The following is a 23,106-nucleotide window of genomic DNA, read 5'->3' on the forward strand; positions in this document are numbered from 1 at the left end:
TTCTTCTTCCCTAAGACAGTAGCAATTTGATATGGATTATATAGGTGCAATCATGTAAAATATATAGCTATATTAGTCATGTTATGAAAGAAGAAACAGAACAAAAGAAAAAAACTAGAAAAATATAGTGAAATTAGTATGCTTCCATCTGCATTCAGACTCCATAATTCTTTCTCCAGATGTGGACAGCATTTTCCATGATGAGTCTTTTGGACTTGTCTAGGATCATTGTATTGCAGAGAAGAGCTAAGTGGATCATAATTGATCATCATACAATATTGTTATTATTGTGTACAATGTTCTGCTGGTTCTGTTCACTTCACTCAGCATCAGCTCATGTAAATCTTCCCAGGTTTATTAAAAAAAATTTTAATTCTTAAAAAAATTCAACAACTCTTGCTTCTTTTTTCCTCAGGAATTCTAGTTGAGTTTGTGGCCAACCTGTGTTTTCTTTCTGAGGCTTTGCCAGTAGATCTTTTGGAGTCATTCTCTTCTCTAGGATTTGTGTCTTGAGCTTCTCTGCCACAATGGCTCACTGTGGTGAGGTTCTTTTGTTTCCTTATTCTTCCTCTCTGCTTCCTGATTTTAGACTTGATGTTAGATTTAGGCTTTGCCATACTTCTGCAGGGAGGATCTGGACTGGACCTGTCACTGCTTTCTCGGGGAACTGAATGTTATATTATTATATTAATATTAAATATTATTAATATTGACATATTAATAATATTAATATATATTATTATAGGATTTCAGGATGGGGCTGGGAATCTGTAAGCTTTCAGTGCTGCCATAGTAATTTGACTCAGGGCAAAGTTGGATTACTGCACCTCCACTTCCCCCCACCCCTGCCATCTGAGTTCTGCCTGTTCTTGACCTGGATTTGGGTCTGAGAAATGTTATCATACTCTGCTCTTATCAGCCAGCTAGAGAAAACTTGGTTCAAAGTGGCAAAATTGTAGGTTTTCTTTTTTTTTTTTTAAATTCCAGCATTCCTACCCTGGTAATTCTTCTGTAGCCTGGACTACATTCTGAAAATGAGGCCCTGCTTTGTGGGGTCTAGGGTCTGAGCCTACTGAGTCACACTGCTGCTGATGCAGTTTCTCCTGCATTTTGGACTTCCTTTTTCCTCAGCACATTGCCCAGGGCCTCCCTGTATGAAGGTCCCTTTTTCATTCTGCCCTGGGACTGAGGAGTGAGCAACAAAGCTGTCAGTTCACACCTGTTCCTGTCTCAGTACTCTGGTACGAGTCTGTGATCTCTCCTCTTTGGGCATTGGATTGGGCCTTGTGCAGTACACTCCTAGCCTGACCCATCTACAGTGTCTGTCAACTTCCCTTTCACCTCCATAGATATGCTGGGTTGTACAACTGACCAACTGTGAATTTTTCTGACTTTCCCCATCGGGATTCGGGCTGGTATATTTTCTAGATCTGTTCGGAAAAGTCAGTGGGGGAGAGTTCTCTGCATTGCTTCCCACTACTCTAGCATCTCGGCTCTGCCCCTTGAGAGGGAACATCTTAATTGGTCTGGAAGAGGGAGACCAGTTATGCAAAAGAAACAAGTGAGTCTCATTTAGATGAGTAGAAAGGCCACCAGGAGGCTGTGACATCTATGCAGCTAAGGACAGAGGGGATGATTGGGAATATCAAGTACTAAAGAGGATTCAAGAAGAATTAGGACTGACAGGAGGCCATTTGATTGGATAATTAGGAGGTCATCAGTGACCTTAGAGAGAACAGTTTCAGTAGAACTTTGGGATCAGAACCCAAAAGAGAGTGAGTGGTGAGCAACGGAAACTTTGAGGGTAGACAGCCTTTGGAAAAAGTTTTGCAGTGCAGGGGAAGAGAGGGGTGGGGTCCTAGCTAAAGGGGGTAGGAAACATTGCTTAGGGCGTTTCAAATAGATATAATTTTAGGAAATCTGTACTTTGAGAAATATTGAACCAAATGTTCACGCATAAGGTGTGTCTCTATGAGCAAATACATATGGCTGAATTCAGATTAAGAATTAATTCATAGTACTTTTGATTTTCACTCTACAGGAACATCTAGACAGGGATCTCGCCGAAGTAAACAGGCTGGTTAATAATATCGGGGCTCTTACATAGGAGAGATAAGAAAGAAAAAGTGTCCAGAAACAAAGAAACACAGCAGGAGGATGGAAATTGATTGATGGCCTTATGTTCCTAGGCTCTCAACAGCTTTATGCCAGTAGGGCACTTATTTCCCTACTCATCTATTCCAGTCACAGAATTAGGTCCCGAGCAGGTTGGCACACTGCTCCCATGGCTAGATTTCAATCGAGGAGAGCAGCAGACTTGGGAACTGAGAGGCAGAAGAGAGGAGAGTTGGTGTGCAGACTAGGGGACCACATAGGTCACAGGAAAATGCTAGAGATTCATCAGAGAGGGAAGGAATGCAGTTGTGGCTACTTATGGACTGTTGAGTTTTTGGTGCTTGTTCTTGCCATGTGAAATACAACAATCTCGTTTTCAAACCTCGTTAACCTTAAGAGCCACAGGGGAAAAAGAAACACAGAGGTCCACATATGAGCCAAGTGGTGGCGTTTCAGAGGAAACTCTTGGTGGGGACATAAACCAAAGAGAGTGATGAGGGAGGAGTCTCCAAAACTGAACTTTGATCAAGTCAATCTAGGGTTGTGATACTTGCCTATGGATTACCATTGCTCTGATCAAAATGTAGAAAAAAGACATAACTATTAATGAATGAAAAAATGTATTAAGCACTTATTACATGTGAAGACCTATGCTGAGAGCTGGGGATTCAGAAAGAAAAACCAAGACAGTCCCTGCTCCCAAGAAGATCACATTAAAATTGGGAGAGACAATCCTCCAAATTCTCCAAAAAGTTCAGCTTCAGGGCCAAAGGAAACACCCAGAAATCCTAAGGGTGCAGAGTGGGGGAATATGCTAGGGCCAGACTGGACAAGCTTGGGAGAGACGGTTGTTAAATTTTCAGTGTGAGTCCTTCTATCTTGGAAATTGGCAAATGCTACAAATCAAAGCTTGACTGTTTTGGTGACTGTCTAGACTTAAGAAAATGATGGGGGGAAAAGTCGATGTGCAAATTCAACTTCAAAATGTGTCATATGCCTGTTTTGGGGGAAGGAGAGATATATGTTGATTTATTTATGGCAAAGCAACTGGGGTTGAGTGACTAGTCCATAGTCACACAACTTGTAAATGTTAGGTGTCTCAGGCTGGATTCGAACTCAGGGTCTTCTGACTCCAGGGAGTGGGGTTGGTTGTTATATATTTAACAGCATGCCACAGAGCAGCTACCTGTTGGTTGCCCTCAAGCTGATTCATCTCATCTGCTGAAATGGTTTCCTGGAGTGTGGTCACTTCACATGTTACAGCTTCTTGGAGCAACTGGTGAGAGTTGAGGTAGACACGAAAGGGAAATGAGCAGCCCTGCAAAGCGTTCATCGGTGATTTAGGGGTGTGGACACCCCGAGTACGTGAAGCTTTCCCTGCTGGAATGGTCAGATGAGAGCAATTTGTTCCAACAGCTACGAGCTTGGTTGAAGCAGGTGCCATGGAGTGTCTAGAGCCTGGTGGGACTTTGAAGACACCAAGATCATCTACCACATCCCAGGCTGTCCCCATTCTTCTCAACGTCTGTCTTGCCTGCCGGCCTGCCTGCCGGACTCTGATGACCGTGGAAGAGGGAGTGAGGCTGACGACTTTGTGCGACTCTGTCTCATTGAAATCCAGTTCACGTGGAAGTCCAAGACATCCCCATGTAATGACTTTGGTCCTCTGAAAATGAAGGCCGTTTGGCTCATGACAAAAACCCCCAACGAGGCAAATGGCAAGGTGCAGGGATCTGTAGGTCAGACGGCTCGCCAAGGACTCAAGGTGTAGACGCAAGAGAGATGCTAGCACTTGGAGGATGCGGTGGCAAAGCCGAGAAGTCCAAGTGAGTTTGGAATCACAGAGCTTAAGTCTGGAAGGGATTGTCTGATTCAGTCCAATCCCCTCCCTTAAAGACAAAGATGCACACAGAGACAACACACAAAAATGGCCTGACCCGAAAGCATTCGACAAATTTCTGGCAGAAAAGGGACAAGGAAATCTGATTTGAGTTATTATCAGCTTTCTCCTTGCTAGCTCCAGGTAACTGGATGGGAAGAAGTTCCCAAAGCAACACCCTCCACTCTAGTCAGATAGGACAGGTACTCAGACTTGGGTGGAAACTCCTGGTATCTGCACAGCAGGAGGTGGGGCACAGAGACACGTTTCCCTGTGTTTGTAACTTTGTGCCTAGGACAGTGTCAGTCACATAGCAGGGGCTTCATGTAGCAGGTGCACCCAGTGAATTTCTCAGGGTATGGGAAACTGGAAAGCAGGCTGGACAGAAACCCCAGAGAACCTCCTGCACTCTTCTATGGAGTCCAAGGATCTGAGTTCAAATTTGGTTTCTGAGTTTTCCATCAGTGTGAATGAGGGCCAGTCCTTCCCACTGGCTTCCCAAGATTCATCAGTGGAGAGAGTTCCTTCCCCCCTCACCGGGCCCCAGCCCCTGAAAAGGGTAGATGGCCCGGGGTCCCTTGGGGGGGCTAGGTCTTAATCCTGCTGGGGCAGAGCAGCACGGGCCTCTTGGGCTGCCCTCCCTGTGGGGCCGCCTTAGCCAGCCCCCTTCCCTGCCCCATCCCTTTATCCCCGGGGAGAGGCCCTTCCTTTCTTCCCTGAGGGATACCAAGGAGGGCTTGAGGGCCCTGCCACTGGAGTTCTTTTCCCTCCCATCCATCCAGGCCCAGGACGGATGGGGACCAGCCAGAAGGGATCTGGGATGTAGCCCCCCATGGAGGTTTAAGGGGTCTGAGGGAGGGCCCCTGGGCCTCCGAGGCCTGGCCAGACTTACCAACACCCCTTTGGCCAACAGGATTGGGGGCTTCCAGAAAATGTTGTCTGTAATGATATGAATTTGGCAAAAAGGTCAATAAATAATCCTTGGAAGGGGCAAGGGGCCGAGCCAGGGACCCCGGAGGGTAGGGCCGACAGGCACTGTGCAAGGCGTCTGGGCCCCGGGTCTCCCCACAGCAGGAGGTGGGCCAGGCTGCCAGCGGTTTGTATTGGACAGTCCAGGCATAGCAGGGGCTCCATGGGGTGAAATTGGGCCCTTCTAGGGCTTGACCGAAGCAGGTTAAAGGAACCCCTGGCCTCCTCCCCCCTTCCCGGGTCCCAGCCCTGGGTTTGGGCCTGGGGGCCTGAGAGAAGGCCCAGCCCTTCCCTCACCCAGCCTCAGTTTGCTGTTCTGTAAAGGGAGGCAGCTTTCCTAACTCCATGTGGGCCTTCCCAGGCCACCACCCCTCTGCCGGGGGAGGCACCCGGGGTCTGGGTCCTTCCCCCCCAGCCCATGAGTTTCCCTCTCTCCTCTCTTCCCCTCTGTCCACCCCCTTCCTTCCCCTCCTCCTCCTTTTTCCCGGGTTCCAGGAGGGGCCTAGGGCCTTTAGGTAGGCCTCATTTTTTCCCTTGGCCATCCGGGCGGAGGGTCCGGGGTGGACTGGGAGGACAGAGCCCGAATCTGGGGTGGCCACGGTTGTTTCCTGGGATTTGGAGGAGGTCCGCTCCTTGAGGCCCGGAGGCCTTTCTTTGCCCTTGACCAAGAGGATGGGAGGGGGGTTTGTAAGGCCTCAGGGCAGTTTAATGATTTGATCATTATTTAATTGAATTGTCTCATCAATAATTGATGCTGGGTGAAAGGGTTTAGGGCTCAGAGTTTAGGTGATTCATGGAGACACAGGTGGACGAGTTATATAACTGGCAAGAGGCCGGTGCCTCAGCCCCATGGCAGAAGGAGCAGCGCAGAGCCTCGTTCCCATCCAGGTTTGCCTCCCCAGCCTTTGCTCGGAGCAAACACGTAGTAGGTACTTAATGCAACAGGTGCAACCATTGTGTTTCCTAGAATAGGGGGAGCTAAGAAACAGGAATAAGAGATGGCTGGCTCCTTTTGTGGAGCTGGAGGCTGGAGCTGCAAATTTGGCTTCTGATATTTATTTTCCTGTGAGCAAGGGGCAGTCCTTTCTCTTCCCCGGCCTCAGTTTCTTCCCCTCTGAAAGGAGGAGGCTTTCCTGGATGACTGTGTAAGGCTCCATCCAGTCATAACTCCGCCTTCTCCCTGCTGGGGGCAGAGCAGCACATCTGGCTCTCCCTCTGCTCTTCTCTCTCCCTGTGGCTGCCCCTCTGTCTCCCACCCTTTCTCTTTCTCTGCCCTTTCCTGTGCCCACCTTTCATCCCTTTATCCCTAGAGGGCAGAGCAGATTTCTTCCTTTCTGTCATCAGAGGACCTCGAGGCAGGGAGTCTCTGAGGGCCTCCTGAAAAAGGTAGGCCATATTTCTCATCCTTCTCCATCCTCTGGGTGGGAGGGCCAAGATGCTTGGGTCCGGGGGGGGCAGAGCTGGAAAAGGAGCTTCTAGGGGTACTGAAGCCATTATGGTTGTTTTTTATGCAGGGATTGAGTGAAAGCTGCTGCCTTAGAATTCGCAGGCCTGGCAAGGCCTCAACTCATATAGCCCCTTGGCCAACCAGGGCTGGGGAGGGGCTTCTGCAAAGCATTCAACGGGGGATTATTTAACAGAAGAGGATAGTGTTCGAGATGATTAATTGTTATTGTATTTGATTGTTATATAAATGATATTTCATGAAAGGATGAGGGCTCTGCATCTAGGTGAATCATGGAAAAAGAGGTAGAGATGTTATTTATTGATTAATAAGGAAATAGATAAAGAGACCCCCCCGGATTATCTGGAGCTCAGGGAGTAAGAGGAGAGGGGCTCGGGGCTGAGGGGGATGACCCTTTGTCTACTGCCGGCCAGGAGGGGGAGACCCTACCTGGCTGAGGCAAGGTCCTTAGCTGCCTGCCAGCCCCCTGCCTGGTACTCTTATCACATCCCCCCCAACCACCTGTCCCCCTTGGCTGGCTGACAAGAGCCTCTTACCGTCTACCTGTTGGGCTCGTAGACTGCACGAGGGGGTCCTGCAGAGGGTCCATCCATCCAGGATCAGGACAGGAGGAAACAGGCTGATTGTCCTGCACATCAGACCAAAAACAAACGTGTTGCTAGATCAAATGGGAATTCAGCCTTCTCTCATTCAGCTGGCAATACCTGGTTTTTCCTTTCTTTTACTGGAGAAAGGCACCGAGGAGTGATTTGGAAGGACTAGAGCTCCTTCCACAAGCTCTCTAGGCAATGATGTGTTCATTGGATTGAATGTTTATTAAAAAGCCCCTACTGGGTGCATAGTCTCATGCTAGGAGCTAGAACTGGGGGTTGGGGGGCTGGATTGCTGAAAAAAATCTGCCTGATCTTCTAGCCAAATCCCCTTGCCACAACACCAAATCCTCTGACTCATTCCAGAGAATTTTCTGCTGGAAACCAGCCTTGTAGGAAGTGGATATATTCCGGAGCATCAGCAGGAGGTTTTGGGGATCTGAACTGGCTGGCACTCTCCTAGATCCCCTCTATTTACCTTCCATCCCTTTCCATATTCCTTGAAAACAAATTAACACCCGGAAACATCTCTTGAGACCGGGGGTGGGGGGGTTAAATTTTTCTGACATTTATTCCCAGCGCAACCTTAAACTATTCCCATTCCTTCCTCAACCTGTTTCTTTTTGAAGGAACCCTGGGTCCTGGGAAAGGGGTTTCTTTGTCCCTCCCCTTAAATGCCCTCTGAAGAGAGATTTCATTTGTCATCCCCCCCCGGGGGGGTGGGTCCCTATAGAAACCTGGGAAAGAAGTGCTGGGGTTTCCCCAACTGGGTGTTCTGGTCTAAGGTTGCTGGCCCGCTTTTCCTCCCGGGGGCTGCGACCAGGCCAAACCTGGGAACCAGGTGCCCCGGGGGTAAGGTCGGGCATGGGGGAAGGGGATTCCCTTACAGAGGGCATTCTGTTGGGGGACAGGATACCATTTTATTTTAATTTGTGCCTTCATTAAAAATAATTTAAATCAATCACATTTAAATAAATTGAAAACCTTGATGAAGGGGGATTATTAAACTTGAAAGGGAAAGGACCCCCCCCACCCAAAAAGGGGGGCAAAGGGAGGTTTGAGTTTACGTTGAAAATCCTGCCCCCCCGAGTTTGCCCCACCCTTTGGGGGGGTTCCTTCCCCCCAAACCAACAGGGGGGCCAGGACCCTCCAGGGTGGCCTTTTTCCCCATCCCACAAAAAGGAACAGGTGGGTCAAACCCCAAATGGGAAATGGGAAAGGCCCGTATTTGAATTCCGGGGAGGTCCCTCTCTTCAATTCCCCTCCCTTTTTCCCTTCTTTCTCCTTTCCTTTTCCCCCTTTCCCCCCATTTCCTTTTCCCTGTCCCCCCACCTCCCCTTCTCCTCCCTTTTCCCCCCCCCTCCCTCCCTTTTCCCCCTTTTTCCTCCATCCTTTTTCCCCCCCTCTTTCCCTTTTTCCCTTTCCCCTTTCCCTCCCTTTCCCTCTCCCTTCCCCACTGCCCCCCTCCCTCTATCCCCCCCTTTTTCTTCTTTCTCCCTTTTTCCCTCCCCTCCCCTTCCCTTCCATTTCCCCTTTCCCTTTCCTCCCTTTTCCTTTCCCTTCCTTCCTTTCCTTTCCTCTCCCTTTTCCTCCCTTTCCGATCCCTCCCAAACCTTTTCCAGAAACCCTACAAGAGAGGGCAGGCTTCCCATTTGGGCCTCAGTTTTTGCCTGAAAGGAGCTTTTCTGAACCATTGGACCCCCCGAACCTTTGATCCCCCCTTTTACTTTCCCTCCTTCCCTCCTTCTTCCCTTCCTTTCCGGCCCCTATGACTCCCAAGACTTTTCTATCAGTGTGAGACAGGGCAAGTCCTTTCCCCCCTGGGCCCAGTTTCCCATAAAAAATAGAAGCCCGGGACCAAACCAGGCTCTCCACACGTCCTGGGGCAAGCAGCACCAGGGCCCTTCCGGCCCCCTTGGGGCCCCTTTTGCCAGCCCCTTCCCTGCCCCATCCTTTATCCCCAGGGGGAGAGCAGGTTTTTCTTTGGGGGATCACCACAGGAGGTTGAGGAGCCCCCCCAAGGTAGGCCCATTCTCCTCATCCAATGGGTCCACAGGGAATAGCATATGGGGATCATAACCCCAAATGGAGAGGATGGGGGATAAGGGACCACCATGCAGGCATTTTAGGCAGCTCTGAGACCAAGGTACCATCTTTTTCTATTCTACCCCTCCCACCTTTTCCCCTTCTCTTCTTCCTCTCTTCCCCTTCATTCCCTATTTTGTTCTCTCCATTCTTTCTCCACCCATCCCCCCTTTTTCCCTGTTTCCCCCTTTTTCCTCCTTTTTCCCATTTTTCCTTCCTTTCCGTCTTTTCGCCTTCCTTTCCTTTTTCCCCTTTCCTTGCTTCCCCCCCCTCTCCTCTCCCCTCTTTACTTCCCCTTTCTTCCACCCCCCTCCTTCCCCTCCCCTTCCCCGCTTTTCTCTTTCCTTCCCAAAGATCAAAGGCAGGGGTTTCCCCCCTCAAGGGCCCCATTTTCCCCAATAAAACAAAAGGGAATTTCCTTGGGTCCCATGATAGCCAGGGCCCTCAGTTTTACCACCTGAGACAGAAAGGGGCCCTCTCTGGGCTGCCTCCCTCCCTCCCCTTCCCTTCCTCCCCATCCCCTTTTCCCCGGGAACTCTCCTTTTTCTTTCCCTGGAGGAATCCCCTTCTACCCTCCACAGGTGGTTATTTTCCCCATTTTCCACGGGAAAGATATGGGCCCATAACCCCATGGGGAGGTGGGGGCAAGGGCCACCTTTTTTCCCATCAGCCGCCTTTCTTTTCGTTCTGCCCCACCCCCCCTTCCCTTCCCTTTCTTCCTTTGTTCCCCATTCTTTCCCTCCACTAACCCTTTTTTCTTCCCTCTCCCCGTTTCCTTTTCTTTCTCTCTTTTCCCATCCCCCCTTTTGCCCTTTTGGCCTCCCTTTCCCTTTTCTTTCTTCCTCCCTTTTCCCCTTTCCCAAATGTTTATTTCTTTTCCTTCCCCACCCCCCTCCCTTTTTTCCCCTCCCTGCTTTCCCATTTTCCCAAGATAAAACAAAAATTTTAAGATTTTCCCCTTTTTGGGTCCCATGATGCCAGGGCCTCTCTGTCTTACGCCTGCTGGGGGGAGGCACACGGGCCCTTTTGGGGTTCACCCCCTGTGGGGCCGCCCGCCAGCCCCTTCCTGCCCCATCCCCTTTATCCCCAGGGGGCAGGAGGCTCCTTCCTTTCTCCCTGGAGGGAACACCAACAGGAGGTTCTGAGGACCCTGCCACAGGTAGGCCCATTTCTCCTCAATCCATGGGTCCAGGGAATGATTGGGGGATCAAAACCCCAAATGAGGATGGGGATAGGACCCTGAGGCATTTAAGCGCCCAAGACCAGACCTTTTTCGTTCGCCCCCACTTTTCCCTCTCTTCTTTTTCCTTCCCCATTCCTTTTCCTTCCATTTTTTTCCATCCTTCCCAACCTTTTTACCTTCCTCCCCCTGTCCCTTCCCCTTTTTTCTCCTTTTTTCCCATCCTCTTCCTCTCCTTTCCGCCCTCCTTCTGTTTCCTCCCTTTTCCCTCTCTTTCCCTTCCCCTTTCCCTCCCTTCCCCCCCTCTCCCTTTTTTTTCCCTTTCCTCTTTTCCTTCCCCCCTTTCCTCCCTCCCCTCTTTCCTCTTTCCTTCCAAGATCAATTAGTTAGAGGCCACCCCCTCAATGGGCCCGTTTCCCCAATGTAAAACAAATAGTTTTTTGGGCCCCAATGGCCACCTTCTGCTTAGTCCTGGGGCAGGCACCGGGCCCCTGTTGCCCCCCTAAACCCCTCGCCGCCCCCCCCTCCTTTACCCCCAGGGGGGCAAAGGAGAGGTCTTCCTTTCTTCCGGAGGGAACAAACAGGGAGGTTTGGGGCTCCGGGAGGCCCCCATTTTCCCACCAATGGGCCACGGGGGAGGGGGATCATCCCCAATGGGGAGGGAGGGGACCCCAGCAGAAGGCAGCCCTGAGCCAAAAGGTACCTCTTTTCCTTTCACCCCCCCCACCTTTTCCCTTCTCTTCCCCTCCCCTTCTCCCTATTTGCTTCCATTCCCCTCCCCCCTTGGTTTTAACCCCTCCTCCCCCTGCTTCCCCTTTTCCCTTTTCCCACCCCTTCCTTTCCCTTCCCACTCCCTCTTTTCCCTCCTCCCCTTTCCCCCTCTTCCTCCCCCCCTCCCTCCCACTTGTAATTTCTCCTTGCCCCCCCTTCCCTCCCCCTCTCCCCCCTGCTTTTCTCCATTTCCCGTCCAAGTCTAAGTGGTCTGGGGGCCCATTCCTTTTCCCCCAAAGGGCCCAGCCCCTGAAAAAGTGGTTTCTTTGGATCTTGGGGTCTCTTCTTTAAAGCCTCCATCTACCCAGTGCCAGACAGACAGAAGACTGAATGCAGAAGCAGGAAATCTGGGTCCTGGCCCTAGTCCTGCAGTCGGAGAAGCGCATGAGAGTCAGGAGAGTGTTGGGCCTCTCTGGGCCTGTTTCCCCTTGTAGAAAAGGAATGGGTAGGAGCCCCAAGAATTCACGACTTGGATGGGTGGGCTACTGGGAGGTGAGAATTGGAACCATTCGGGCCTCCCCAGGAGGTGGGCTTTGTTTCCTCCCCCGAGGCGAGGCGGAACCCCCCCCTCAGCAGAAGGTAAGCTCCCTGAGGGCCAGAGCAGGTCAGTTCTCCTGTGGCTCGGCCTGGGCCCCGCCCAGAGTGGGCACCCTCTGCCCGCCGGTCTGGCCTTCGACTGGGAGGGCATGCACTCTGGCGGTGGTTCCCTCTGGGGTCTCCCGGACTGGGAGGCTCTGGCGAGGCCCCGGTGGGGGCGCTCCTGGTTTGGCACAAACCCGCTCGCTGACCCTGCTTCTGTTTTTGTTCCAGGTTTGTTCGAGAGGAGAAAGCTTAGCCTGGGAGAAGACTCCAAAGGCAAGTTACCCTAGAGCTTAAAGCCCAGATGTGGTGGGGGGCAAGAGCTGGGCCTCGGCCCTCGGGGTCAGAAGCCCGTCAGTGGCCATTCCCTGCCGGCCCTCCTCCTCTCCCTCCCTCCCCAGGGCCTGGCCCGGGGAGCCCAGATTTTCTTTGGGTGGCTGACCTTGGCCCCGAGGCAGGGGGAGAATCTCCCTCTGAGCCCAGCCGTGGCTCCCCCCGGCCCCCGCCCATTGCCTCTGCAGGGGCTCAGTCAGCACCTGAGGGAAAGGGTCCGGATGAAACAGGGTGGCTCCTCTCACTAGATAGGGGAGGGTTCCAGGAGCCCGCCTTAGCCTTTTGGGGGATCACGTACCCCAGGACCAGGCTGGCGAGCCCCACAGAACCCCATCTCAGAACAGACTTGTTGCTTTTCACTCAGAGAGGGAAGAAGTGCAAAACTGCTCTTGGGACTTTCATCCCAAAGCGTCAGGTTAGGGAGCCTCTTCCCAGCCTCCCCTTTGTCCACTTTTCAGTTCTCAGGGCAAGGGCAAGGGAAGGGAACCAGCTCTTACTCACACCTCGCATGGGCCGGGCCCTGAGGAGAGCAAGTCCTCTGCCAAGATCTCCTTTTGCCTCTGCTCCTCTGATCCCCATTTTACATTTTACAAACTGAGGCAGATGGGAAACGACCCGTCCAGGCTCCCGCAGTGTCCGAGAGCAGCTCCGACCTCGGGTCTTGCTTGGGTGAAATGGTGGCTTTTCTGCAGGCTAAACACGCAGGAGCATGCGTGTTTAAGTCGGCGGCGCCCGCGTGGCCCTGCCAGTCCCTTTGCACGTTTTCCTTCCCCGGCTGGGCGGCTAAAGGGACCTGGCTGTTTGTGTCTGGTGATTCCCAGCATCCCCCTTCCGTCCCCCAGTGGAAACAGCGGCTTGTCCAGCCCCATGGGACGGAGCGCTCCTCCAAAGCTGGTCTGTGAGCGGGCGCACTGAGGGGCATTTTAGATGACGTTCCCGTCCCCCCCATTAGTTATCACCCCTCCCTCTCCCAGTACAAGCCCTAGCTTACAATGAAGCTCCAATCCCCACATTGGGGTGTCTTGCCTTGGGCAAGCTACTGCCTCTCAGGTCGCCCCCAGGCCAGGGCCTCCACCTCCAATACAAAGGGCTCTCTGCGCCCCGAAACTTAAGCGGCACAGAGGGACATCACCCCCCTTGCAGTCTCTTTGCTTATTTGGCTCCAGGGTTCCCAGTTCCCCGTCAGTCTGATTTGGGGCCTCCCCGCTCCCTGACTGGGCTCCCTCTGCTCTAAGCGCATCTCCTTGGGGAGAAAGTGCCCGCCTCCTAAGGGAGGAGTCACAGGGGGACCCCCTCACCTGGGATCCCCCAAGGCAAGGGAACCATAGCTCCAGTCCCTAACCCAGCTTGCCCCGGAGCTTCCATGGCTTTCTCTGAAAAGCGCCTCTTCCCTCCAGCTCTGGCCTTTACTGTAGGAAGCAGGGGCGGGGGTGGGGTGGCCTTCCTGCCCTGGCCCCTTGGTGCTGGGGGCTGCCCAGTGTCATCCCTGGGATCCCACCGGCCCCTCCGCCACCCCGGGGCTGTGCTTTCAGTTGGAGAGAAGGCTGGGTGGTCTCAGGGAAGGCTTTCTCCCCAGTCCCTCCCCCTTAGCCCTAGGGAAAGCTTGGTTTCCTCAGCTCAGCTCTTAAGTGGGGGGGAGGGGGAGAAAAAAATGTTGCTTGAATAGGTCAAGGGAGATGGAAGGGAGTCTGACTGGAGGTCACAGGGGGGCTTCCCGAAGCCCAGGGGCGATGGGCCAGATGATGGCCTAGGAGGGGAGGAAGAAGAGGAGGAAGAGCAGTAGCTGTGGCGGCAGCAGGCTGCCTCTTTCCATCCAGAGCTGGGAGAAGGGATGATCCCAAGTGGGGAGCCAGGGAAAGCGGGAGGCAGGCAGACAGAGAGCAAGTGGAGATTGGCGGGGAGGCCAGGGGAGCCCGTTCGGGACTTTGTGCCAGCTGCTGTGATGGTCCCGGTAAGTCCTTGGAAGCCAGATGAGGGAAGGAGTATTGGGAAGGAGGGAAAGAACAAAGGGGAGAGAGGAGATGGGGCCTGAGCCAGGCCTGGCTCACCCTTTCAGCCTGGTTTCCCCCCCTCCTCCCTGTCTCCCTTTGGGGAGGTACTCAAGGACCCCTCTTTATACAGACCCACGTTGAGACCTGTGAGCTTTCTTGATTCCTGAATGCTATATCCCTCCACTGTAGCATACATACACACGCCTCTAGTGACCCTATATGCATGCTATCCTTCCCAAGGTCCCACAGCCAACTTCCAAGCCTGCTGAGGCAGCAAGAGAAGCTGCCTTTCCACTGAGCGAAAATGTTTACCAGGGCTAAAGCCAAGAAGAAGGAGGAGGTTGGGAGTAAATCAGTGGGTGCCACCAAGAAGGAGCAGAAGGCAGCCAAGAAGCAAGTGGTGAAATCAGAGCCTCAGGTGAAAGTTGAAGCTAAGAAGCAAGAAGAGCAGAAGAAGCCTGTCCAGGAAGAAGAATCCAAGAGTGGCGCTGCTGCCACCCCTTCCACCAGCACTGGCCGCCGTCGCCGTGGCCGCCCCCGTGGTTCCACCAAAAAGGCTGTCGGCCGAGCCGGGGCCCAAGGCCAAGCTGCGGTCCAAGGCCAAGCCGGGACCCAAGCCCAAACCAGGGCCCAAAGCCAAGCCAGGGCCCAAGGCCAAGCCAGAGTCCAAGGCCAAGCTGGGGCCCAAGTTCAAGCCGGGGCCCGTGGCAAAGCTGGTCCCCGCGGCCAAGCTCGCCAGGAGGGCACTGCCGGCTTGGGCACCAGTTCTGGTTCTCAGAGCCAAGGTGGCCAACAATTTGCTCAACCATCTGTGAAGCTTCCACGGGGGAAGAAAGGGATGCACAAGTACGACAATAAAGGAAGGCTGACCCTGAATGGCGAAGACCTCTGTGACTGCCTGGATACTGATTGCCTGGGATGTTTCTACCCATGCCCTGAATGCTATTCTACCAAGTGCGGGCCCACCTGCCGCCGCAACCGCAAGTGGATTTACGAGGCCATTACCGAGGAGGGTGGAGAAGTGGTCAGGACCTTCCCTTTTCCTCATGCTAAGTAAGGCTTGAGCCCCACGTGGCTGAGTGTCCATGTCTCTGTGTGTCTCTGTGTGCATTTCTTTTCTTTTCCCCGGGTGAGCTTCCCTATCTGGACAAGGAGCTGGGTTGGTGATCAGGACTCCTCCTGCTTCCCAGCAGCATTGCCATGAGCAGGGGTCCTCAAACTATGGCCCGTGGGCCAGATGCGGCAGCGGAGGACGATTATTCCCCTCACCCAGGGCTAGGAAGTTTCTTTATTTAAAGGCCCACAAAACAAAGTTTTTGTTTTTATTACAGTCCGGCCCTCCAACAGTCTGAGGGACAGTGAACTGGCCTCTGATTTAAAAAGTTTGAGGACCCCTGGCCATGAGCACCAGCACAGCTTGCCCACCCTCTCCTCCCAAATGCCTTTTCTTTGAGCCCACATGTAGGGAAAAAACCTAAGGCCTTCCACCCATAGGGGACCCCAGGGGGCCATCTTCCTGCAGATTTTCTACTGCCCAAAGCTGCCTTTTGGGGACTAGTGGCACGGGGCTACTGCCCTGCTCCTTCCAGCCTCGGGTGGCACTAGATCGGGGCAGAATTCTCCAGGTCCCTAAAGCCCCCTTGCCTGATTCAATCAGTGCCAGGATTACAACCACAACAACGAAGAGCAAAGATGAAATATGCTTTCTGCCATTTGCTTGTATTTGTCGTGTACCCGTGGTCATGTAGTTGTCTGTCGTACGTTGTGTGTTTGGTGTTTTCCAGGTGGTGATATAGATGCATGTCCTGACCTCTTTTTTTACTTTTGTTTTTTTTCAGGTATTAAAGGAGTCAGAATTTTCCTGCGACTCACCTCAGAGTCTCTCTTCTGCAGCTTGTGAAATGGAAAAAATATATATATATATATATATATATAGACATATATATTTAAAATAGTTATAAAATTCGATAACAGAAGAATATATATTGTTAAGTTGACAGCATATAAAAAAGAATAAAAAAATTTGTGAAGTTAACACATTGTCACATTCATTGCAGCACAAATAGTGAGGATGCACCTGGTCTGTGCCAGGCCCTGTGCTCAATGGTTGGGACCTGAGGGCAATGCTCAAACAGCGCCTGCCCTCAGGAGCTTCCTTCCAGCTCCTGTTGGCACCTGGCATACGGAGAAGGGCCATCGAGCAATGGGCCTCCAGCCGGGCCTCTCCTGTGGCTGAGCAAGCCCAGATGTACCCTCTGATGTTAGAGACTGCTGGACTCTTACCTCGTCCCCAGGGCAACACACACACACACACACACACACACACACATACTCTGGAAAGAGGGCCAAGGGAGAGAGGAAGGGGAACACCAGAAACACATGTGGACACACAAGAGGAACAAGGAGGAGGGGTCACACAGGAGGAAAACGGGGTGGGACGGGGCCTGCAGCCTGGTCTCAGGAGCATGGAGGGGGGAAACCCGGAGGGGGGAAGAGCCTGCTTGCCCTCCTCGAGGGGAGGGTTAGCCACCCTCATTGGAGGGTTGACATGGGGGAGAGAGATGACCTTTGTGCTCTTTGACCCCAGAGGGCCAGAAGCAGGCATGATGGCTGGACACCGTGGGGAGAGGGGGATTTGGCTCCATGGAATGGAAAGGGCTGTCCTGGACCTGGGGAGTTTCTGCACAGGGTGCAGGGTGGGATGCCTGATAGCTGCTTAGAGGCAGAGCCACTATTTCAAACGCTTTCCTCGGTTACTAAACACAAACTTCTCCATGTGTGTGATGTGACATTTATCTGCCAAATGGAGCAAACTATGAACAGCAGCCCTCTCTCAAAAGGAACCGGCAACCTGCTTCCTAGAAGTCCCGGTAAGCATCTTTTATACCGCTGGTTCTGGCAAGGTGCCTTCTGCCCAGATGGAGGCCACATGTCTCCCTCTGAGGCGGGGGTTCGGCGAGTCTCCCTAAATCCTAAATCCCATATCAAGCAAACACTGGCTGCCGGGGGCTCAAGTGTGGGAAAAGCACCAGTGTGTCCCAGACGAGCCCCAGAAGCAGGCTCCTGGGGGAGCCTTCGGGGCCTTCACCCAGTTCCATCCACGTGCACCCTATTTCTTACTACATACATCACCGGAGCGGGCATGTGTCACCCAAGCCAACAATAAAGCATCACCTCTATCGCCGTCGTTCTTTCTGCGGCTGTCCCTCCTATTGGAACCTCTCCAAACTTGTCTGTTGGACACATGCTGTCCTCCTGACACACGAGTGATTATCTTGTGCTTCCTCCAAACCACTCGGTCACACACAGGCTTCCAACCAGATGCACTTGGTGAGGCTACATTGGCAAACTTCGTCCCCCACCTTCATAATGGAGGGTAACTTCTCCCCGCCCAGGGGCTTGATGGCCATTTGTCAGGGACGTCATCCTCTTCTGGGCTGGGCCGCACTAGGCCACGTGGCCCTTTCGCTTCTCAGAGTCCGTGATTCTTTGGAAAGGGGGGAGCAGCGTCTGTGGTAATGAGGACCCTGGATGGAGGCTGCAGAAATCCGAGAGAAAGGGGAGCTCCTCCGATCCCTCTGATCTCTTCTGGTACGCAGCCGTCGCAATCCACTGCCGTGACTCGGAGGCCTTCGCCGGAGCCAGACGAGTCACCGATTAAGGACGATCAGTTTTTACTTCGGGCAGATTTTCTCTCATCCAAGTGAATGTTGGACAGTGAATGTGGGAGGAAATCAGAGGGGAAGGCGGAGGCAGCAGCACAGAGATAGGTGCGATGGCGGCCAGGAGAAGCCTCCCGACAGCTTTGGCGTCCGCAGCTCTGGTCGCTCCCGACTGGGTGGGGGACAGCTAGGGCCCTGGCTTAACAACTGAGGTGGCACTCCAGTAGTGCCCACCCCCAGACAATGGACCTGATATCCACCCACCTTCCCCAATTAATGCCACAAGCCGACCCATACCCTAGGACAGTCCACCTCCTGGAGCATCCCTGCTGTTCGCTCTGGGCACACACACACACACACACACACACACATGCACATGCACACACCACACACTCCAGCTATACAAATATATATATATATAATGTGTGTGTGCGCACATATATGTATACACACATCTGTGTTTATACTCCAGGTAGATGTGTGTATACATATATATGTACAGACCCCTCCCTGTCCCCAGCCCCACAGGGTCAGGAGGCCTTCGGGGGCAGGGACGGGGCCTTCTTTCTCTCCCTCCCGTTGCCCTTCAGCGGGCCAGAGAGCTGCCCCTCCCAGCCTGATGACTGGCCACACGATCACTGAATCGGCCTCGCTCAGCGATCCGATCCCCTCCTTTGCTCTAAAGCCCCTCGGCCTTTCTGCCCTCTCTGCTCTCCCTCGGTCTGCCCTCCTGCTATCGTGGCACAAAAGGTTGCCTAGTCCCAGGCCACCATGACCTGTGTCCGTGCTGGGCCGTGGGCACTTGGAGCAGCAGTCCACGGGGATTTCTCAACCCACCCCGGGCCTGTTGACTGCACAAGGCCCAGTCTCACAGGGTCGCCCGGGCCGCCGAGGGGTCACGTCACCGCGCCGGGCCACCTCGGTTACTTTGGCCTCCGTGGCTCGCCGCCTTTGGCACTTAGGCCTTGTGGTTTCACTCGGAACCGGGCCACGTCTAAAGCCCCGACACAGAGAAGCCGACGGCTCTTTTGCTACCGGGCTTTTGTTTAGTCTGGTCTGCCCTGCTCAGATCGCCATCATTCGCTGCCGGCCCAGACGCCGTAAAGGCAGAAAGTCCACGGAAATCGTTCCTATGAATCGCCTTCACTCCCGCTTTCGCCCCCGTGGGGGATGCCGAAGCCTTCCGACAAAGCAGGAAATGTGCGTTCGGGTGGGACACCTCGGGAGAACTTGGGGTCCCTCTGCCAATGCCATCGGGCTTTCCACCGCAAGTCTGACTTTCCTGGGGTAATTCCCAGAGCTAAGTGTCATGTTGAAAATGCTACCCAATGAGTAGCTGGAGACAGAGAGAAGGAACGAGCTGGACGACCGGTACAAACAGAGCAGGCTTTTTCATTTGGGGGAGGGGGGGATCGTGTGGAGGAGCTGGGGTCTGAATGGGCCCGGACAGGGTGAGGAGAAGAGAGGATGGTCCGGGCGTGGGCAACATAAGCGAAGGCACAGAAGATGTGGGAGAGGGCAGGGTGGGGAGTTCCAGAAAAAGAGGAATTCGGTTTGGGGCCCGAGACAAGGTAGGGCAGGGAAGGGCATTCAGAGGGTCTCGAGTGCCAGGAAAGGAGGTGGAGCTTCTTTGAAAGGCAATAGGGGAGGGGGGGTCTTTAAGGCGAAAGCCCACAGGGGGAGAAAGGGAAGGGGTTGGGGGAAGATGTGGGGGGGGGCATTTGGGGAGCCAAAAAGGACTTTGGGGGGTAGAAAGAGGGGAGGGAGGGGTTCTTGGGGGAAAGGGAGGGGTTTGTGGGGAAATGGGGGGAAGGTTTGAAGGGGAGAGGGGAAAGAGAAACTTGGGGGTTGTGGCGGGTGGGGGGTGAGGGGGGTTTGGAAAGTTTGGGGCCAGAAAGGGTGTGGGGAGGGAAAAGGTTTGGGAGGGGGTCAGGGGGGAGGGGGAGGGAAAAAGAGGACGAAGGTTTCGGAAGGGGAAGAAACCGGGTGTTTGGTGGGGTGGGGAATGGGGGGAGGGGGGGGAGGGGGGGGGGGCAGGGCCCGGGGAGGGAGAAGGGGAGGGGTGGGGGGTGGGACCCGCCCAACCTGTGGCCCCCGGTAATCATGCCTGCTGGGGGGAAAGGGGAAGCGAGGGAAGGAAGGGTTTTGGTTTTGGGCTGGGAGGGGGAAAAGCGGAGGGGGGGAAAGGGATTTTAAGGGCGTCCCCTGCCGAATTTCCCTCCTTTTTGAGGGGGGATTGCTTGTGGGGCAAGAGGGGAGCTTCAGGGACCCTGGAGGGGGGGGGGGGAATTTAATTTTTTGGAAAAATTAAACTGAAATTATTTCCTTAGGGCTTTTGCTTTTGTTGAAAAGAAAAGAAAGAGGAAGATGGATGAAGAAAGGAAATACAATTTTTTCTTGGAAATAAATTTTTTCTGAATTTAGCCAGAAGGGTTTTTTTAAGGATTTTACAGAAAGGGAGGTGAGGAAAGAAAGGTTAAATGTGTTTTAAAAGTGACTTGTTTTGTACAGGAGGGGTTTAAAGGGTTTTTGGGGGCAAGTAGAGAAGAGTTTTTTCAAAGGGTTTTGCCAAAGGATTTCCCAAGGGGGAGTTTTGGTTCCCCAGGGTTTGTTTTGGGAGTGGGCCCCTTCTCAGGGAAGGTTTTGAGAAGTTCCCAAGGGGGAGCTTTTGGGGGGTTGAATTTGGTGGGGCGGGAGTTTAAGGGGGTTGGTTTGTCATAATTTTGGGGGGGGGGAGGTTTTTGGGGTTTTGGGGGGTAGATGTGTGGAAAGGGGGAGGGGGATGGGGGGAGAGGGAATGGGGGAGGAGTATGTTTGTTTTTTTTTTGTTTTGTTTTAATAAAATGGATTATTTTGTTGTTTTTTGTAATTGTTTGAGGGATTTGGGTTACAACACTTTAGATTTTTTTTTTTTTAAAATGAAGGGGTTTGATGATGAATTAAATTTAGGTGAAGTTTTTCTCTTGGGGTTTTTGTTTGTAAAGAGGGTTTTTAGATAAATGGGGTTTTTCAGTTTAATGATTTTGTTTTTGGGAGAGATGTTTGGGTTTTCTTTTTTTTTATGGAGTTTTCTGTTTTCCCTTTCTCCCAGTTTTTGGGTTTAGTGGGGCCCAAAATTTTTTTTTTGTGTAAAGGTTTGAGGTGTCGAGTTCCTGAGGACCCTGGGCCTGAGTGGGGAAGGGAGAGAGAGAGGAGGGGTGGAAGAAGTGGAGGAGAAGAAGGGGAGGGGAGAGACAGAGACAGAGACTGAGGGAGAAGAAGGGGGTTTGTTCCCACCATGCTTGAGGGAAAATGGTGACGGGGTTGGGGGGGGCAGGGGGGAGGGAGGGGGGAGGGAGGGAAAGGGTTTGAGGTTTTGGGAGGAGGTTTATTGGGTGGATGGGGATAATGGCGTTTTTTGGCGGGAGGTTGGGGGGGGTGGCAAAAGGGGGGGCCAGTGGGGGTTTGAAGTGGGTTCATGTGGAGGAAGGTTAATTGCCCTAAATTTAGGGGGGCCCAGGGTGGTGGTGGGGCGCCGCCCGTGGGGATGCAGTACCAATCCAATGGGGGGGGAGGGGGCGAGTGGGTTGAAGGAGGGACGGACCGAAGTTCAAAGGGGGAGTTGATAATCCTGGGCCAGGAAGATAAAGGAAATAGGGGTTTGGAGGAGAGGGACCCTTTGGGGAGAGGGGTGTTTTAGGAGCCCTTATCCCGGCCCCCATAGGGAGCAAGGGGGCCCTGACCGGGGGGATTTGGCCCTGCCCTGGTGGGGAAACCCCTGGAGGGAATGTTTCCGTGCCTGCCCTGCCACTTGTCTGAGGGTCAATGGCCCAATTAGAAAGTTGGGCCGGGAGGCCCAGGTGCCCAGCCCTGAACAGGCCCCACTGGGATCCAGGGATTGGGGAGATGTTGGACCCCACGGGGAGGGGTGGAGGGGGTGGGTTTGAGAAGAGAGTACTAATTTCCGAGGAAGGTTTCCCAGAGAGTGTTTTGCCCCACTTTCTCCCATTCTTGATTTTTGGTAAAATTTGTTTGGATTTAGGTCCTTGGGAAGGCCTATCCTTTTCCTTTATTTCAAGAGGCCTCTTTCCGATCATACCGCCCTAAGGGTCTTCTGTAAGTATAACAGTGAGGAACCAGCACCCCGGGGATTCGGGACCGTCTCTGTAAGTTGGGGATCGACCCCCCCTTCCCTATCCTCAGCCCCCAACTTCTCGCACCAAAACCCCAAGGATTTCTTCATTGATTGAATGAGGGCAATACTCTGCTCTCCTAATAGAGACAAGTTTGCAGGCATACATGGACATGATCATTTTCCTTCCTTTTTGCTTGCACAAAAATCCCCGAGGTCTACTTGTGGCTACATGCAGACTGTCCTAAAGGTCTCAGTGCAGATTTAAGCTTGAATATCTACAGACACAGAAATTCTATTCCCACGCGTTTAGCACTAAGGACATTTTTGAGTTGGTGATCTGTGGGTTTTTGTCTATTTCTATTTTCCCCTCATGCTCTGTCTCTCCAGGACAATTTTGGGGGATTTTTTCTTGCATTGTTGTGTCAAGGTTCTTTTTTTGGTCACAACTTTTAGGCAATCCAGTTATTCCCATATCTTCTCTTCTAAGTTTTTCCTCAATGTCTCTTATTTGATTTTAAAATTCATTTTTGAGTTCTATTAATTTTGTCCGGCAGAGAGCCATTTAACATTACTCTTTGAATTACAAGAAGCTTTTTTGTTTTGTTTTGTTTTGTTTTGTTTTGTTTTGTTTTGAAACTTCCATGTCCTCCTCTGAAGAGGAACCCAGGTCTTCCCTGTTCCCATAGTAAGTTTCTACGGTTGAGGGTCTTTCTTTTTTGCTGATTCATTTTTTTAAAATGAGAAACATTAGTATAAGCACCAGTAATCTTGGATGGGGGCATGGCCCCTCCAGCTTTCCTTCAGCTCTCCCCTCTGACCTGGAGCCCCATACCAAGAGCTCCTCCTCTACTGCAAACGCCCACAGCCAGCAGTGTCCCTGCCTCACTGTCTCTGCACTCACCTGGTGTGCCAGTTCCTTCTCCCCCAGGGCAGGTCTCAGTAGCACAGCTGGGCCTGGCATTCCCGATCAGTTTTCCAGGACTCAGGCCTCCAGCTCTCCAGGTCTCCCGCAGGCCCAGAGGTGAAAGTTTGTGACTCCTGTGGAGGCTGCAGCCATAGCTGCAGCTAGCCCCAGGGTTGCTGTTTTTGTGGAGCTATCCCTGAGGTGTTTACACCTCATGCCAGTTAATCCCTGGCCTGGATTTTTCTTTTGACTCTCTCTGTTCTGCCCCAGGTGTTCTTAATTTTTCACCCTGTATGTTAACAGTGAGGGTAAATTCGTTCTCTTCTTGGGGGAAATCTGGAAAGTTTGAGATTTACTGACCCACTCCACCATCTTCCCAGAATCCTCCCAATGTTCGATTTTTTATACCTATTTATATATCGGGATGGTGTAGAAATTTCTTGGGCAAAAAGAGGTCACGAGTGGAAAA

At 52.6% G+C, this 23,106-nt stretch overlaps 1 protein-coding gene across 2 annotated transcripts in view; it reads left to right on the plus strand.

Moving 5' to 3' along the window:
- The window catches only part of LOC116420190 (ARL14 effector protein-like), an 81,574-nt gene extending 65,574 nt beyond the window's left edge, over window positions 1-16,000 (plus strand). The window contains exons 1-4 of one of the 2 annotated variants that reach the window (XM_031944416.1): window positions 6,331-6,349; window positions 11,865-11,909; window positions 14,198-15,010; window positions 15,796-16,000. In XM_031944416.1, coding sequence (XP_031800276.1) covers window positions 14,262-15,010; window positions 15,796-15,802 — 756 coding nt within the window. In that variant the 5' untranslated portion in view covers window positions 6,331-6,349; window positions 11,865-11,909; window positions 14,198-14,261 and the 3' untranslated portion in view covers window positions 15,803-16,000. Of the gene's footprint in view, window positions 1-6,330; window positions 6,350-11,864; window positions 11,910-14,197; window positions 15,011-15,795 lie in introns of those variants that run through there. The other variant, XM_031944415.1, reaches the window with a different exon arrangement.
- The last annotated feature ends 7,106 nt before the right edge of the window (window positions 16,001-23,106 follow it).

The sequence above is a fragment of the Sarcophilus harrisii genome, chromosome X (genome assembly GCF_902635505.1).
Source record: "Sarcophilus harrisii chromosome X, mSarHar1.11, whole genome shotgun sequence".
Taxonomy (NCBI): Eukaryota; Metazoa; Chordata; class Mammalia; order Dasyuromorphia; family Dasyuridae; genus Sarcophilus; species Sarcophilus harrisii.